The 17,997-nt window shown below is 42.4% G+C and overlaps 1 protein-coding gene across 3 annotated transcripts in view; it reads right to left on the bottom strand.

Annotated features, from left to right (window-relative positions):
- reln (reelin) overlaps positions 1-17,134 on the bottom strand; it is a 94,154-nt gene extending 77,020 nt beyond the window's left edge. For all 3 annotated transcript variants that reach the window (XM_086027857.1, XM_086027858.1, XM_086027859.1), the window contains exon 1: positions 16,663-17,134. In XM_086027857.1, coding sequence (XP_085883983.1) covers positions 16,663-16,915 — 253 coding nt within the window. In that variant the 5' untranslated portion in view covers positions 16,916-17,134. The remainder of the gene's footprint in view (positions 1-16,662) is intronic.
- Positions 17,135-17,997: the final 863 nt, after the last annotated feature.

Here is a 17,997-nt window from a genome sequence, read left to right as displayed (position 1 = left end):
AGTTTCAAATCTCCCGTTTATTGCGAAAATTCTTGAAAAAGTCATCGCGCAACAGCTTAATAACTAAATGGCCCATAATAATCTATTTGAACTTCTTCAGTCAGGATTTAGATGAGACGATAGATGATACAAGCTGGTCAGCTGGGACAAGTATTATTTTATATTTGAACAGAGCACAGAGCAGAGCCAGTGGCCCTAAGCCAGCATGTAATATTGATGATGCGATGTGGTATGCCTCATTACAGACACACACAACCACGCCGCTGCTCAAGTATTGATGGGCCTTGAAAATTTCTTCAACACACCAAGAGTAATGTTAGGGCATAAAATACCAGCCAGCACATAACACAACCGAACACATTTACGCAAATTCAATATCCTTCACGCCAGCAATCTCTGATCTCATGTTGACACACAACACAAAATGGCAGACAGACTTTACCAAAATAAGTGAATCGTATGTCACAGCTACATGACACAAAGCCTGATTTTCAGATGTATGTGATTGCTGTATTTATCTTGCTTGACCAAATCAATACATTTGCTCTGATTGGCCAAGAATGGACCACACTAGAAAAAAAAACTAAACATTGGATGAATGGACTTTTAAAAAAATGGAATTAATCCGTCACATCCAATATTGTATGTTGGACTGATTTAAATAATTTACTCGGTTAAGTTCTGTATTTTTACTATGCAAACGAATTTATTAAGATGAAGCAAACCACTTATTTGGTTGGTCTGATTTAAAATGATTAAACTTGCTTCATTACTTATTGCAAATAAACATTTTCAGTTCAACCTGAGAGTCTTGGATTTGTACCTGCAAATTCTGAAACAAGTGGCAAGCACCATTCCACTAATTCAACTCATATCAAATTGAATTCATGGATTCTTTTCCCAGGTAAACTGCTTTTACCAGTACCATTGTTGAAAAAGACAACCAAGAAAAAGTCTGCATTTTTTTGCAGTGTTTTAATTTCAGAGATTGCCAGGTTCAAATCCAAGACTTTCAGGGTGAACTGAAGAATATGTTTAAATACGACGAACCACTTGAAGTAATTTGTTTGCTTCACCTTAATAATAAAGTTAAAAATGTCAGTTTGCACTGAGTGAATTGTTGATATCAGTCCAAGTATCAAATATTGGATATGACGCATTACTACAATTTTTTTAAGTTCATCCCATGTTTCATTTTTTTCAGTGCATGTGTGACCTCAAATTGCTACCGTAAAAGGTTTGTGAAAGGATGCTTTTAAGAGAGTAATGCATAAAATATTATAGATTCTGAGAGCCATGCTTTTGAATCCACTAACAAATGCACCTGAGCACACAAATATACACACAATAAGTTCATATAGGAATATTCAAAGAGAGTTTTACTCATGTGAATGGATCACTGTATGCTGGGTAAGCAATCGTTTTTAGGCTCCTGTTTAACAGTGCCCACTGGCAAGTTAAAACAACAATAATGTCTCCTGATGGCATTGAAAAGCTTGCTTGCCGTCGTGGTTGGCAAATCCCGCTGGCATGGGTTCATTCTTAGGAATCAGCATGGAGGAGGATTAGAGCGTCGCTGGAAAATAAGAAGAACTGATTTACGTTTCAACCTTGCTTGCTTCCATTGAAGTCCTCCTAGCGTGCTTGGCGGGTCCTGAATGGCTCCTTTTTTAATGCTCGTGTGTACAAACACACCCACTTTCATAAGCTTCACCGCAGACGCCGCGCTAAAGGTCCTGCGAGCGCAATGTACCAGCAAGCCACATAGTAACCCAAATATTCTCAGACGGAAAAACCACAAAAAGAAAGAAGCCAAGAGAACACCCTTTTCGCTTCCAAATGAATGGAGCTTTTCTTGGCAATGCTTTCGATTAAGATAGCTGACCATCTGACCCATATCCCACAGGCAGACGCACACGTGCCCAGAGAGGACCCGGAAATGGAGACCAGGCCGTGGGGAAGCTACAATTCCATCTGTTTGTGCGGTCATGGCAGCAGGGTCAGGGTGTCACTTCACTGTGCGCTTCCTGGAATGCTTCAAACCGTCAGTCACCTGTGCACGGCACCATTAAGGACCTGGGGGGATTCAAATGATATTTTCATCAACTCCCATGAAATCCATTATGAAGTATAGATGTACTGTATCTGCTACATTATCGAGGCACTGTGTGGGAAGCGTGTCCCTGCACATGTATGTGTCATGCAGTGTTGCAGTCAGGTCTTAGAGGCATCATTCCATTGCGTAACCTTCTGGCACCACCGTGGCCTGCTGGCAATGCCATCTGCTGTGAGACACTCACTCAAAGCCAACCTATTGGACACTGAGCTTCTACAGGTCTGCTTCGTGACAATATATCCAACACCTTATGCAAAAGGCTCCAAACAAGTGTATCCCGGTGGACCAGTTAACAGGAGCTTTTACAGAGGCTGCCAGAGATTTCCATGTGCAGTCGTAGCATCCATCGTGCTTCTCTAATGAGGTTCCTGACTCCCTTAGTTTGGCTTCACTTCACCCCTGCAACAGCCGTGAAGACAAAGAGGCGTGCGGTTCAGTCGCAAGCATCCTGTTCTTCACACATAAGATGTGTCACAATCACACTTCATTGTGCTACAATGCAAATGCATGCAACTGTCTGCATTCATATAAGACAGTGAGACAAAATCTCTAACATGAGTAAGCACAAGTGTTTAATATCATTCTGTTGCAATGACTTGGGAGGCAGTTTTATTAGCTTAACAGTTCTCATAATTTTTGCTTGAAAGGGACTTATTATGGAAAATCCATCCATCCATTATCGATAACGCTTATCCTCACAAGGGTCGCGGGGCGTGCTGGAGCCTATCCCAGCTGTCTTCGGGCAATAGGCGGGGGACACCCTGAATTGGTTGCCAGCCAATCGCAGGGCACACTGAGACAAACATCCACACTCACAATCACACCAAGGGGCAATTTAGAGAGTCCGATCAACTCACCATGCATGTTTTTGGAATGTGGGAGGAAACCGGAGTACCCGGAGAAAACCCACGCAGGCACGGGGAGAAAATGCAAACTCCACACAGGGAGGCCGGAGCCGGGATGGAACCCACGACCTCTGAACTGTGAGGCGGACATGCTAACTAGGCGACCACCATGCCGCCATTATGGAAAATATACTTGTTAATTGTTGGTATCAAATAGTTGAGTCGGTGAAGTGCCTTCCCACTCATCAAGTTTGGCATTATACAACCAAGTATAAATTGCTCTGAACTGTGTCAGATTGTGACTCAACTGTGTGGTTTATTTGCATAATATTGCAAGTTTTTCACCTGTGACTTGACGGCTAGGACGGGATAGGATCGGCCTCTTTCGAGCTAGGGCTGGGCTACACTGCCTGAAACATGACGTCACAACCCCGAGTCAAGCAGAGCTAAAATGAATTTTGTTAGCACAGATTAGCATTAGCTACAGGTGGCACGTGCTTGATTGTGACGTATCAGCTACATTGATCGACACACAATCTGACAAGTGCAAGAAGTGTATTGAAGTGCTTTCTCCATGAGGGAAAATGCATTTCTCCTTATAGCCACTCGTTTTTATCCTTCACACGATGGGCTTCGATGTCCTAAGCACTGCAGAAGCCGCTTGCCTCAATCAAGCCCCTGGCTCCACTCCCCAGTCATTATGGTATACAAAGTTGTCACATATAGGCTGAGTTCTGGGAGGCTTAAAGACATCTGGAGAAAGTGTGTTGTCATTTCTTGTCCTTGGGGGATTTTGAAAAAGAGCCCATCACTTTATTAAGACACCAGAAAACTGTTTAAAATTGTGAAAAAGAAATTCTAAATATGTCCGCTTTAAATCCTGATGGGATGACATGAGAATTAGGGGCAGAGTGCCTGTAATACCAAAAGGCAACAAAACATCAGAGACTTGAAGCAGTAATATCCTGCACATAAAACTCCTCCAAAAAAAAATCTGCATATTATTCAGCAAAAGATGCAGCATTAGCGGTTGTTGCAAATGGTTATATTGGATTAAGGTTCAGGAACGCAATGATTTGTTCCCTCTGTCGCTTGGTGACTGCCAGGACTGGAGAGTGAGCTGTCCTCATGATCAACACCATGTGTTCTGCAGACCAAGACACAGTCTCAGATATCCAGCTTGACAAGCACCCTTCAGTTATGCAAGCAAGAATGAACTGATTGCAAAAAGCTACATCGGCACGTAAGTCAGGAAAAAAACGATTAATATGTATGTATACATATAGTCATTACAAGCATACTGTATAAATTTAAATTACCAGCTGCAAGGCAAAATCTGAAGGAATGTACAAACGCAGTCAAGGACCAAATTGGCTTAAGACACTAAACCACAACCCTGTACAAATTCTGTGGAAATACATTTCAGCACAAACGGGGAAATACCACAAATAAAAAGAAAATTCAAACTGGAATAACACTAACTTGAGCACAAACCTGAGCCAAGGTTGGATAATCCTGATTTGGAATTTAGAACAGCACCAAATCGTACACATTCATTGATAGCCAATTTGCTTGAATTTGGATTAAAATTCAAACATCAACCACCATTACAGCATCAGAGATATACGACTAAAATGGATTTTCTCTTTGGCTCATACCCTTCTCTTCCCCCAAGTTTGGTTAAATCGGTCAAGCAGTTTTGGTTTAACTCTGCCACCGCACACCAACACGTACAATTGAAAGCATAACCTCAAGATCAATGAAAAACTGGAACATGTTTAGCAGTTGTGGAAGCGCAAAAAGCAGAAATGGACACCAAGTGTTTCTCTTTCCCATATGACCTGCTCCACTGGGAGGCGCCCTGATAGGAAACAAGCAGGAGGTCATCTGGGCCAAGATGTCAACCGTACAACTTCATTGCCTCTGTCTCCCACCGAGGAGGAAACCTGCGAGGTCCCACTAAGCGACTTGACCTCCTTTTTTTTCCCACAGCTGGAAAGTCCCCAACCTCCCATTACCCCAGCACTACCTCACAACCTAGCAAGCCGTGACTGCGCAACCTCTGACAGTGAGGAGCTGGCATAGAGAATGGGAAACTGTATGGCTCTGCTCGAGTATTAGGAAGAGACAATCCCCGTTTTGCTAACTTGGCACAATTAAAAAAATATGTTGTTGTTTTTTTGTTTTTTTGTTGTTGTTTTTTAAACCAAGAGCTACCTAGCATTTGCACAAGCTTTTTTGCTATCAAAACAGGGTGTTCCCTTCCAATAGCTTTGCTAACGTTATGAACTGACTAACAAAAAATGCTTATGGTTATGGCAAATGATAACAACTAAATAACAGCTTTTCTCTGTATTTTCCCAGATAAGATAAATATTTTTTTGAATGCCAGTAGCATGTGGTTTTTATCAGAGATGGGCATTCCATACCAGGGACGGAATGGTCTGTCCGTCCGTCCGTCCGGGAACGCCCACTTTGTGGACGGAGACATAGTACAAAAAGATTTTTAAAAAGGACGGACTAAGCAAGGACAGAAGTGAGTTTTCATACGTCCCCTGTAATTGTCCCTTAACCTGGTCAAGTACCGACTGACGTATTGTGTTGGGTTCTTTTAAAAAGCAAGATCACTGTACTCTTCTGCGATAACAGTGTTAAAATAAGGTAAGGACGTAAGCACTTCAAAATGACGAGGACGGACGGGGTCAGATGATGAATATTTTTATGAAAAAGGACAGAGGGACGATGACGGAAGGGTGCCTAGATCGCGGACGGAGGACGGACCGACAAAATAGGGTAAAGTGCCCATCTCAGGTTTTTGGACTGGCGCAAGACACAAAACATTCACTAAGCCATTGATGGTGAATATGTTCCTTCCCCAAATCTGTCGTGTTATCTTCGTCAATGCTTAATGTCTTGTTCTTTTTTTGCCTTTCCAAAGATTTCAACTAATCAATCATAATCTCATCCGCGGCACACTTTAGCTGGTGTCGTCATCCAGAGAGGCTACAAGTCTGTTTTGATAAAGTACCAAGGAGAAAGCACAACTATCTGTGTTCAAATAAAGGGACTCAAGGTCCGATGTGATCAGAAAAATAAGAAAATACATACTTAAAGCGGAAGTCAACTCGAACATATTTTTTTCAAGAATATGTTCCCAGCAGGCCCACTAGTTGAAACACGGCATTCTGATTAATTTTGTGTTAATGGAATATAAATTAAGCAGCAAAATGCACTTGGTTTCAGCCTTCTCTGTGGGCGGCCATTTTGTCTTCTGTCGACTGAAAATGACATCACAACTGCTCACAACGACCAATCATGGCTGACGTGTTTTCTCAATCTGAGCCGTGATTGGTCGTTGTGAACAGTTGTGATGTCATTTTCAGTCGACAGAAGACAAAATGGCCGCCCCCAGAGATGGCTAAAAACGAGTGGATTAACACTTATTCCACAAACGCGATATTTATCAGAATGCCCTGTTAGTGGGCTTGCATAGAACATATTCTTGAAAAAAAAATGTTTGCGTTGACTTTCCTTTAAGTAAAGTAACTTACTTCCTACAACTGGGTTTAATCAACAGCACTGCATATACTCAAAGAAAATGAGCAAATGTGTTTTGGTACTACAAGCCACCTACCAGGAGAGGTAAATCACTGACCACTGATCACCATTCTTGAGGTTTCCAGTTTAGAGGATAGGTCAAGAATGATTTCTAGCTGTTTATTTACTGTAACTCTTCAGTTCAAGTCAGGTTCATAGAGGATACATCCACCATTGTTTTGAAAGATACTCCCTTTTGCAACATCACATTACACATTAAATCGTGAGGTCGGAAAAGACCACAGTCCATGTCAATAGTGAAATGTTAAACAAACACGTTAACTAAAAAATGCATAGTTGTAGTTGACCGCAAATATATCCCCAAGGTACAGTCCCTTCCAATTGTTTATGACTATCAATCCAATCCATATTTCCAAGTCTTTCTCAGACAGGTCCCTTGTGCATTTTTTTCATGATTTTGCCTGTTATTTGCAGCCCTGTACAGCTCACTGAAGCTCACGAGAAGTAGTTTAGCAACGCCTGCGCTTGCCTTATCCAACTTGACATCCTCATGGGCTGACATGTTTAAATGCTCTTAATTCTGCTAACTTGTTGAATGATGGCCAATAGTTGATATTAATGGCACAACCTTTATATTCTTTTTTTCAAATAATTTATTGAGGAACTACACGACCAAAGAGTTCAATAATAATTATTGTCACTTATCACAAAAATAATGAAATGAGCTTTGGACACAGTTTGCATATGCCTATGTGCATCTAAGTACAAAGAACTGGCAACACACAGTGTGTCATACAGTGTCACACAATAAGAACATACAGGTTACCTTCTTATTTTGAATTTTGTATTCCATCTTGAATCAAGCACAGTGAGGGAACTAATAATTTATAGTTCTGTACAATCAATGAATTAGTTAGCTCAGCAGCTCAAAGAACAAATGTCCACTAAAGTTCCATTAACAATAACTCAGCCAGTAAACACGTGACTGGTTTCAATAGTCAGAACAATTAATACTTTCAAGCCTTTGAGACAGCACAAAGATGTCATTCAGTATTAAATGATGACTGTAATTTATTCTCTCAATCTTGAAGCTGTATAGGAGATTGGCTCTTAATGGAAGTGGAAGACATCCTGCTTGCTGGAAAGGAAGAAATGATATTTTGCATCTCTTTTTTTCCTCCCTGCTCTTTCTTGGCCCCAAGGTTACAAATCATAGCCAGCTTAGTGAACTATTGACGTCAATAAATTTGCCTCCATAGCTTTTAGGTATAAACGTTTGAGTGGAATGAAGAAAGGCTGAAGTGAGCATGCAAAGGGAGTTGGGCGTACATAAATTAGAGGGGAGGGATTGACTTCTAATTACAAGCACTAATTGGAGTAATTAAAGAAAACAAGGTACTTTTTGCTGATGGTGGATCCATTTAAATGCCTCTGTCTTTATATCCAATTTAATTTCACTTATTAGAAAAGTGTAGTGTTAATTAACATGGTCAGGCCATGTAAATTCCCAGCACTTTTTCTAATTTCTAGCTGAGCCCTTATGTCAGATCATCTTCACACTGAGTGAAGCTGAACAAGAAACAAGGAATCTGTACTAGCTACAATGTACCAAGTGGCAACTGTAGAGTTAGTTAGAACTATAAATTTTAATCTAGTTTGTATTTTTTCTGTCACACATAAATGAAAAAAACGAAAATGAAAAAAATAATGCATTAATTAATTCAACAAAAAGGATCGGACAGTTGTATTGTACATACTGACATATAAGACATGGTCCGCCGAATGGTGACACAGTTCGGGAGTCAATATCTTTTTTCCTTTTAAAACAATCATCAACTTTGACTATTACTATTGCACGTATGCTGCAGGGATAAATAACTTGCCGACAATCCCATATAAGAGTCCTTTATAGCAGTCCTGGGCAAAGTACGGACCGGGGACCACATTTGGCCCGCCCACAGTCTTTGACCAACCCTCACAATGACCATGAAGTCAAAGTGAAGCCTAAAATATATGTTGCTTTTATTTTGAAAATTCTGCTTTATTTTATGTGCACACATTTGGACTGAAGTGAGGTCGGGAGTGTCTGTAGTGTTGCCAATCTAGCAACATTTTCGCGATATGTAGCAATTTTTGGACACCTCAAGCAACTAATTATCGAAAAAGATGCTAGCAAAAATGCCAACAGTGTTAGCATGTTACATGTTAGCAACATTCTTATTTCCTACACGGTGGAGAGAAGAAGGCCAGGAAGATTTGGCCTGATAATACTTTACGCAAATCTACATATTCGTATGTATTGGGTGTTTTATAAGTCATAACTGTATTATTATATATCATTGTTAGTAATATTATATTTCCAGCTCATCTATGTACAGTATTAGGGAGTCCTGACAAGGAACAGCTAATATGAGTTGGTGGTTGTTGCACAAAATTCATGTTACCATTTTTAAGTACAGTATATAGATGTAATTTTAATTTAACTTATAATTAGGTATTTCCTAATCTAAAAAAAAATACATACCGTATCTTACAATATTAATCAGAATGCGGTGTTTCAACTAGTGGGCCTGCTGGGAACATATTCTTGAAAAAAAATATGTTTGGGTTGACTTCCGCTTTAATTAGTGTGTAAGTATTCAAGTGGTTGGCCTCCAGAAGGCACAGTGCAACAATGTAGTATTTATGCTTTTGGTTCTCTTTAAAATTGGACACTGAAAACGATTCTAGCACCAAGCTGTACTAAGATAACTGACCTAAATCCGCGTGGTCTGGAGTTATATATCATTTATGCGCGGATATGGGGTATTTAACAACAGAGTATTAGGAGAATTAGATATTTTCAGACCCCTGTAAACACCAACCCCCTCACCCATGCTGTCACTTTGGACAGGAGGATGTGTGTGAGCTGTGCATGCGAGGGGCTGTGTAATCTGCCTCTGCCAGCCTGCCAAGTCGAGCCTAAGTGGGCCAGGCTTTTTGAAGGGGGCCGGTCCTGGAAAAAGGGGGGTGTGGGGCTAAGGCTAATCCGCCAGCGCCACGCGCCGAGTCACCAGCACCCTGCTAGTTGCACCACGTTGCCTACTCTGTAGTTGGTCTCCTGAGGCATTACAAGACCCTTGAATGCTATCAGCATAGACGACACATTGCCCCCCCCCCAAGCGGGGATTACTGAGTTATCAATGAAGGCACCGGGGGGGGGTTCCAGATTCAAGAGTGGGAGAAGAAGTGGCAAAGGGAGGTATACAATCCACCGACAGGAGCTCCATTCTCTGAGAGGATGAGGCCGTGGGTAAGGTTGACACACAGCGGCTGGGAAACTACCGCAAAAAAACACATGCGATTGGGGTGACGAGGAGGGAAGAGATGGTTTAAAAAGGATCCATCACAATTCAAGTGCACCCAAAGGACACTTTGTAGTCTATGAGGAAAATGAACACAGAGCCATTGTTAAGAGGTAGGCATTAGCATGAGTTTGCATTAACACACATACATATAGGTACGCATATATATATATTATATATATATATATCTCATATACATACATACATACACACACACACATACACATATATATATATATATATATACATACATACACATATACATATATATATATACATACATACACATATACATACACACACACACACATACAAATATACACACATATATATACTGTGTTCAGAGGTCGTGGTTGCTTTTGTGAAGTATTGAAAGCCTTTTGTCTGGACGTGGGGTCAGCGTGGGTGCCAATTTTGATCAATGACTGTAATAAATTTGTGTTTTATTTATTTTTTTCCCACAAGTTTGCGATTGAACATGCTCACAACATTATATTATATCAATGTATGGTATAATACCAATTTGAAATATGCTGTGTTTGGTAACTCAAGCAAGATAGCATTTTCGTTGTTGTTTTTTTTCACTTCCTGAAAAGTATTGATTTTGGGGATATGGTGATGTGAAGAAGTAAATGACTTTTAATGAAAAACAGCAATGCTTTTCAACATCCAAACCATAATGTGCTGCAAAGTGCGGAAAATGTTTTGGATGGGTTATTTTTTGAAATTTTTGTGGACGCTTATACTGCCTAAAACATAATCCTTCACAGACCACAGAGTGACACAGGGGAAGCAAGTGCATGCTTGAACCGTGGCAGCCTTGCATCTATCTGTGCAGCCCAGTTTGTAAGTCAACAGACATGCACGCTCCTCAACATCCTAAAAGTACTTGCACCCACTCATCTGCCCACTCACGGAAGTTACTGAAAACACAATTTGCATTTGCTTGTTAAAAGCTCGCATGCTTTGGTAGAAAGGGGAAAAAAAAGGAATCCATTGAGGAAACGGACAATAAAAAATGTAAGAGCTAAGTGCCGCTTGCCTAAATAAGACTGGAGTAGGAACACACCTCATCACAGAGATGCACTCAATGGCTTCTTGCTTTTCAAGCAAACTTGCACCACACAAGCTGCAGTATCACAGGCTAAAAAAAAAAGAGTGATTGGAGGACATTCTTTCCAGAATGCAACATCAGTTCTTCAACTTTTTCAGAGCAGAACCTACTGACTGCCACTTTCCATAAATATCAATCAACTGGCAATTAGGCACTCAGGCAGGTGGAAAATAAAAGCCTAGTCATTTTCCTGCGACGCTGATATAACGAATTGTAAAAGCCTGATAATCATGACATATCTGTTTAGCTAGTGGAGCATCTGACCTGTCTCTTTGTAATGATGGATCACCCTCTATGAGCTGAGAGTTGCGTGCACGGCCAAGCGTGCATGTGTGACAAAGTGGAGATTCCAAATGCAGATCCATTCTCATTTCTTGCCCATCTGCTCCTCCACACAAAAGAAACTGACATCGGACAAATCTCAACGAACACAATGCTCTTTAAATGCTTCATCATTCATCGTCCATATCGACGGAACACCCAAACACACGCAGCACGCCCATACAAATAGTACCGCACTTGACACACTTCCCTCGACTCAGTGAAGTGACCCATTCAGACAAAGCAGCGGGAGTCTGAGTGACTGAAGAGCCGGGAAGTTAATGAATTCAAAGGGTTTGGTACACTTTAAAGTGCAACTACGTGTTGGTTTTGCTTTACTCACAGGACAGCCCCATTAAACCATTAGCCCCTGTCCCCTCTCCACTTGCTTCTCGCTCGCCTCCCTTTCAGTCTCCCCCTGTTCCCTGAAATTGGACGACTGCATGTAAACTAGGCCAGCCTTTTGTTGGTTCATAGAATTCATGCAACAGCTCTTTTAAGTAAGCATGTGCTACAGAGAGGTGAGAAGCTGGAGAGAGAAAAAAGATGGGCAAAGTTGATCTAAAAAGAAAAAGTCCCAAATAATGCAGAACTGGCTAAAAAACAAATTTTTAAAAATTGTCAGAAACCAGACCCATAACAGCTTTCATGGTTGTTAGGCACCGAGTTGGGTGACCATGACATCCGACAGGAAACTAAAGTCACAACAGATGACAGGAATGTCATTTTGGCATGTAGCAACTGACAACTTAAAGATGGGAGCTGTGCTTGCATGACATCTCTGTGTTGCTTTACTGATAGGGCCAAGTGCTGGTCTGATAACATCTGCTTTTCCAAAGCCTAAACAAGGCCTTGTACTGCTGACCTTTACTTCAACATGGCTGGCATGTTTTTCTGCAGAGGCAAAACCCATAATGACAGCGGTTGCCTGGAGAACAGCCAGAAAATGTGACCAATTTTGTCATCTCACAGGTGGGCATCGGAAGAGCTGACGGCATTTTGAAAAACAGATTTATATTCAAGCGGAGCAAGTACTGTTCACCGGTTACAGTTTAATTAATAACTTGAAGTGAATATATATATGTATCTAATCTAGACTAATAACTTGGCATAATGAAGGTCTGAACGAGTGGGACCCCCTGCAGAAACCACTGGCCAGAAACTTTCTCATTTGAGACGGAGAATCTGGCCCAGAATGTTGTTATACTTACAGACATTTAGCACAAATAAAGAGAAAGTCCATGCCAGACATGTTCTCACACACCAGATATTGTATTTTCGTTGTATTTTGAAGGCGTCGCCAGGGTAAGCGCGGATTTATTCTGTGGTCACCCGGTCTGTTCATGATTTGGACAAAAAAAAAAAACAATAGTCTTTTGCTGTTCCCAACATTTGTTGAAATATGCAGCTCCCCCAGTTGTTCTTATTGCAATGTGTGATTGGTTGCAGCAACTGAGTAGTCATGTCCAAGGACTCTCTTCTGAGATCCCCTGTATTGGACACGTGTGCGCTGTTGATTTGCTTTAAACTAATGCAAAGTCACAGAAGTCTAACCCCAGACATTCTCATATTGTTTATGATACGGCATGTATCTTACACGTTGTTGAGCAAAATCAGGTTCCAATAATAGGGTCAGCTCAATTGAAAGCATTAACTGTCTTTTCAATGACGTTCATTTTATGAGGAAAAAAATATCTTCACTAAATTTGGAGAAAGGGATAACATTTTTGGCCCGTGTTGAGTTCTTGGAATCAGTTACAAAGCCACAATATTTGAGCAAGTGGGGGGTGGGGGGTGGGGTGGACAAAAAAATCTGCGACCTGTGTCTTGTGGAAAAAATGACATTTTAGTGGTGAGACGCAGACACAGGAAAACGATGAATCCAATGCATTTCCCCAGCGAGTGACAATGAAGTCAAATTGTGTGTAGAAACAAATATTGTATGTCATTATTATGCATGACGGATCATGAATACAAACTACTGCACGCCAACACCATATGCCAACTGGCATTTAGACAAAAGAGCAAAACCAATGTATGTCAGTGAGCTCCTTAGATGCCACAAAGAGAAAAGTGACATCCTATTGGCATACTGTCCTGACATATCCTGGCTTTGAACAAACTGACACAACTGAGACTTTCACAATGACGGAACACGTCATGTCAAACAAGGGCGCAATCAACCAACTGCACCAAATCCATCAACCTAACAAAAAGCTACTGGTCCAATTCTTTGCTCCAGCACATCTACATTTCCATCTTATTCACTACTGAATTGTAGGACACCTCTCCGCCACTTCCCCGCTAATAGTTTCCATTATGCTTTCGAATTGCACTACATGACTCAATACAATCAGTCTTCAAAAAAATAAAATGAAAAAAAAAAAACAGTGGCAATGTCATCTAATGTGATTTCTATCAACTAAAGTTTAGCTTTGGTTGCTTCTTGGAAACATTATGTTGCTGAATGGGGAACATTTTTACAGTCGTGATAATAGGCAACAAGAGAGATAGAGTAGAGTGACATTTAGTACAAAATGCAGACCTCTGTCAATTGTTAACAAAAGTGTGCCAAAATGGCCTACTTCCTTGGTAATGGAGGATGATGTACATAGTATGAGATTAAAAATGCAGGAGGATCATTTAAACTGGGCGGTTGACTTTTCATCCGACACCACAGCGTCCTCAAAATGTAAAAAATGAACTGTAAATTTCTCGATGGGAACCTTCATCCAGATCTGCACAAAACTCACAGCTTGTCTATCCATCCAAACATTTGGCCGGAAATTAATTTGTGTGTAACACAGAGAACAAAGCGACTACCAAACCTGCTTTCCAAGTGTAGAAAATGACCTGTTGGTTATTTTGAGGGCAGTTTGGATCCCAGCGTGACCTTACTGCACTAGCCTCCTGAAGATAAGGGCAAACATAGGCTGCGTGATTGTATGTGTGAGTGACACTTGCTTTTGCCTCGCGCTGACCTGAAGCGCACATAATCTTTTCATTGCTACCTTCTCTTTAGTGTCCAATAACTCTATTTCTCTCCGCATTTTGTTCTTGACCACAATCCTGGCAGCGGTTGCAGCACAAGCGGTAACCTTTCTTAGCCACCGCGTTCTGATAACTTAATACCGTAATCTACAGCGCACACACACACAGTGCTCGGCCCACGCATCCCAGTCTTATCGCTCCAAAGCAACGCAGGAGGAGGCAGAGAGGTCAGGTCAGAAACTCAATTACAGTAAAGCAAATGGGCGGCGCAGAATCGTACTTCTGCTTGGTGCTGAAAGCTCGGATGTTTTCTTAGACTTTCACCTCTTGTCCATTCAAAGGTTCGCCAATTCTTTTTGGTCGTCCAACTTCCTCGGTAAACACCCCGCGGTGGCATTTCTTCGTCATTCTGTTGTACAATCCTTCGCCGAGCACATGGCCAGCATCTCCGATGCCTGCCTCCCACCATTTCCTCATGTGGCTCGCTCGCTGGTTAGATCACACGTTGCTTTTAGGAGATTAAAGCGCATGTAAGCAAAAGTGACGGCCACTGATCTCATAAAAGCAATTTGGATCAAGCCAAAGCAAATAGATGGCAGCTATTTATCTCGATAGAAATTAACGTGAAATCATAAGAGTGAGCCTTAATATGTACACTATGTCACCAGGAAGGATTGTGACTGTGTTGTTAGGCAATGGGGCACATACTTGTCTGTGGATTTAACACCCGGGCGAAGCCCTCAAACCACAATATTCCTTCCACGCTGACGTTTGGGAGTGCGAGTGTGCACAGACATGACCCGTTAGGTAAGAAGAGGCAACAATATTGCTTGACGTCGTATACACCCGGCCATGTTTCACTTGTTCACTTCAGTTTTGCACCCTTCCTAGTGAAAACCGCAGAAATTTAACCAAGAGTCGCCATCATGGGCCAATGCACGGGACGGAAAAGAAAAGTGAGCAGCGTGGAAGCCTGTCGTTTTTCCCGTGTAAGCCACGCCGCTCCTGTCTTATCTGCTCAATTCTCTCATCGTCATTCAAATCTCCCCCTCACTCCTTGGTCGTATTTAAATCTCTCCCTCCTCCCAATCCAGCACGTTTCTAATGCTAATTATTTAAACCTCTCTGTGCGCACCATCCCTCCCATCCAGCAGCCAGTTATTCAAATCTCTCCCCTACAAGCCCGGCCTCAGTTAAAAGGTGCTTGACTCAAGGCTTGATCCCTGGGTAATTTCCCGAAAAAGAAAAAAACGGATTCTTCCAGACTACCGGCTTTTCTTGGCCTTATCACGTCTTTCACAACAAACCGTGTTGAACAGATGCTATTTCCATTCAAGAAGCTTATTTGTTCGGATAACACAATATCGCTAATCGAGCGAGGACGAGCGTTAGAAGCCAGCCGCATAAAATGAGATGAAACCAGAGGCCAACACACAAACCGTGTATATTATTTTACGTTGGGAGTGCGATCAAATCAAATATATGAATCAAATTTGTATACACTTGAGAAGAGGACAGCAGCATGGGAACGTGACCTCTGTAGAACTGTGCTGGCCCGTGAGGGTCACTGTCCCAAGTGTTAAGGAAGTTACGAGAGCCAGCGCAGAGCAGTGGCGAAACAGTTGCAGCGATCACAAGGGGGATCGCTTTCCCACAACCAGGTGCCGGCGCGTCAGCGTGGGAAAAGCCACATTCATCGGTCACCTCTCGCACCCCAAGCACGGTTCAACCAAACCTAAATCTTTAGCATTTTTTGACTGATGCTTTCTCTCTTTGTCCATAGCCACTCACAGTTTTTGCACACACAGTCTCTCTCTCTCTCTCTCTCCCGCTCTTGTTCAGTTCTCTGATTCTGTGGAAAAGCTGCCTACGCACGGAGCATCCGGATCACAGGTTAGTCAAACACCAAAGCTGCTCAAATCACTGAACAAGTCCAAATCAGTATCACTATTCTTTTTTTTTTTTTTTTGTAAACAGTTACATAAACAACAACCACCTATATAAACTGCACTCTCACACATGCAACAATGAAAAGAAAAGTGCAAGTTGCCTGATTTTTGACTATAAACACAAATATGTATCATTTGAATTTAAATTGTAGGGTTTTTTTTTTTATGTTTGTCCGTCGTCCCTCCAATGAATTGTTCATTTGTTTTACAATGGGAACTTAACTGATCGCTTTTTAATGGTAGACTTTTCAGTCATCAAGCAATTGAAATTATCCACAGAAAAAAAATACAGAAAACATGAAATTACAATAAATAATACAAGTAATATTCAAAATCAGAAACAGAGAGAACGTACACAAACTATGACAATGGAGAGAACATTTTATTCCACATTAAAAAAGAAAAAAAAAAAAAGTGGACACACCTTGGTATTCCTGTCCTGGAGTGTAGGCGGTGGGGTTACCCATAATCTGGAGGGTGAGCAGCACCTCACCCCCACCTTCGGCCACCCCAACTCCATCCACCTCTGCGTGATGGGTGCACAGGAAGAAAAAGGGGTTGAACCGGGGGTAAAAGCTTGCGGGGGGCACCCCGAAGTCCACACTGCTGCTCCCCAGGACCAGGACCAGCAGGGCACAGCCGAAGGCGCCCCCGAGAGAGGCCCGCGCCGCGGCCATCTGCCCTCAAAGCGTGAGGGCGAGACTCTGGATATGAGGAGGGTGCTGAATGAACAGGAGCAGGTAGCTGGATTCCAGGGAGAAGCTTGTGGAGTCCGCCGTTGAGTCAAAAGTCCAAAAAAAGTGCGTGCGGGGGTGCGTGTGCAAGTATGAAAAAGTGTGGAAGAAGCTCACTTCTTCTGTTGCTTCTTCTCCCTGTCCTACCTTCACTCAGGGAGTTGAGCGCTTCGGCTGCGCTGTCCTGCTCCGGCGTTTAAATACCTCACCCCCTCCCAGTGGCGCGGCTCCCTCTCTCCTCCCTCTTCGCGCTCGCCTCGCTCCAACGCCAGCTCCTCGCGCGCTGCTCCAAGAGACGGACGGCCTCCCCTCTCCTCCTCCCTTCTTTTCAGTTGTCTATCACTCTGCCTTTCCCTTAAGCCCTTCCTGGTTCTGTCTTCTCCACAGTGTCTTCAAGGCTCACTAAAGCACTGCTTTGGCACCCTGGTAACTCTCTCTTAAGACCCGAGATCTCCACGCAGCTTAGTGTGTTCAAGTCTAACCAGCCCCCTGATAGATCACTCTCTCTTTTCCCTTTGTCTTTTTGCCCATCCACCAGACTGTCTGCTCCTCTCCCACCCTCTATCATACCTCTTTCCCTACCACAATCACTCCCCACTTTCAATCTCCCGCTTTTGCAAGCTCTCCATCTCTCCTCCCTTCTTTCGGCAGCGTGACGGTTTGTTTTTCCTTCCCCCCCCCCCTCTGTTGCGTCTTTCATGGGTTTTCCATCAGAATCTCCTTTTCCACGGGATTCTCCAACTTTTTTTTCCCACCCCCTTCAGATGAAGCCATCGCTCCGGCACAGACACCAGCCATTATGCTGCTTTGTAACCCCCACTGGGTCTGGGTGTCTGATAGATGAGTATTTCAAATGCACGGTGAACACACCCCAAACGCATCTCCCCTTCCTCTTTTTAATCCTCACACGCATGTTTCCCAAATGAGGACACAATGATCTGCGCAGTTCAAGGCCATGCAGAGACATCACAGTAACGGCAATAAGCATTCAAGCAGCCTATGCCAAGTCTTAAACAACAAAGTCG

Source organism: Filicampus tigris, chromosome 4, assembly GCF_054856515.1.
Source record: "Filicampus tigris isolate MCC_2025a chromosome 4, RoL_Ftig_1.0, whole genome shotgun sequence".
In the NCBI taxonomy this organism is placed as follows: Eukaryota; Metazoa; Chordata; class Actinopteri; order Syngnathiformes; family Syngnathidae; genus Filicampus; species Filicampus tigris.
Note: the sequence above shows the minus strand (reverse complement) of the source record. Positions and strands in the feature narration are given on the sequence as shown.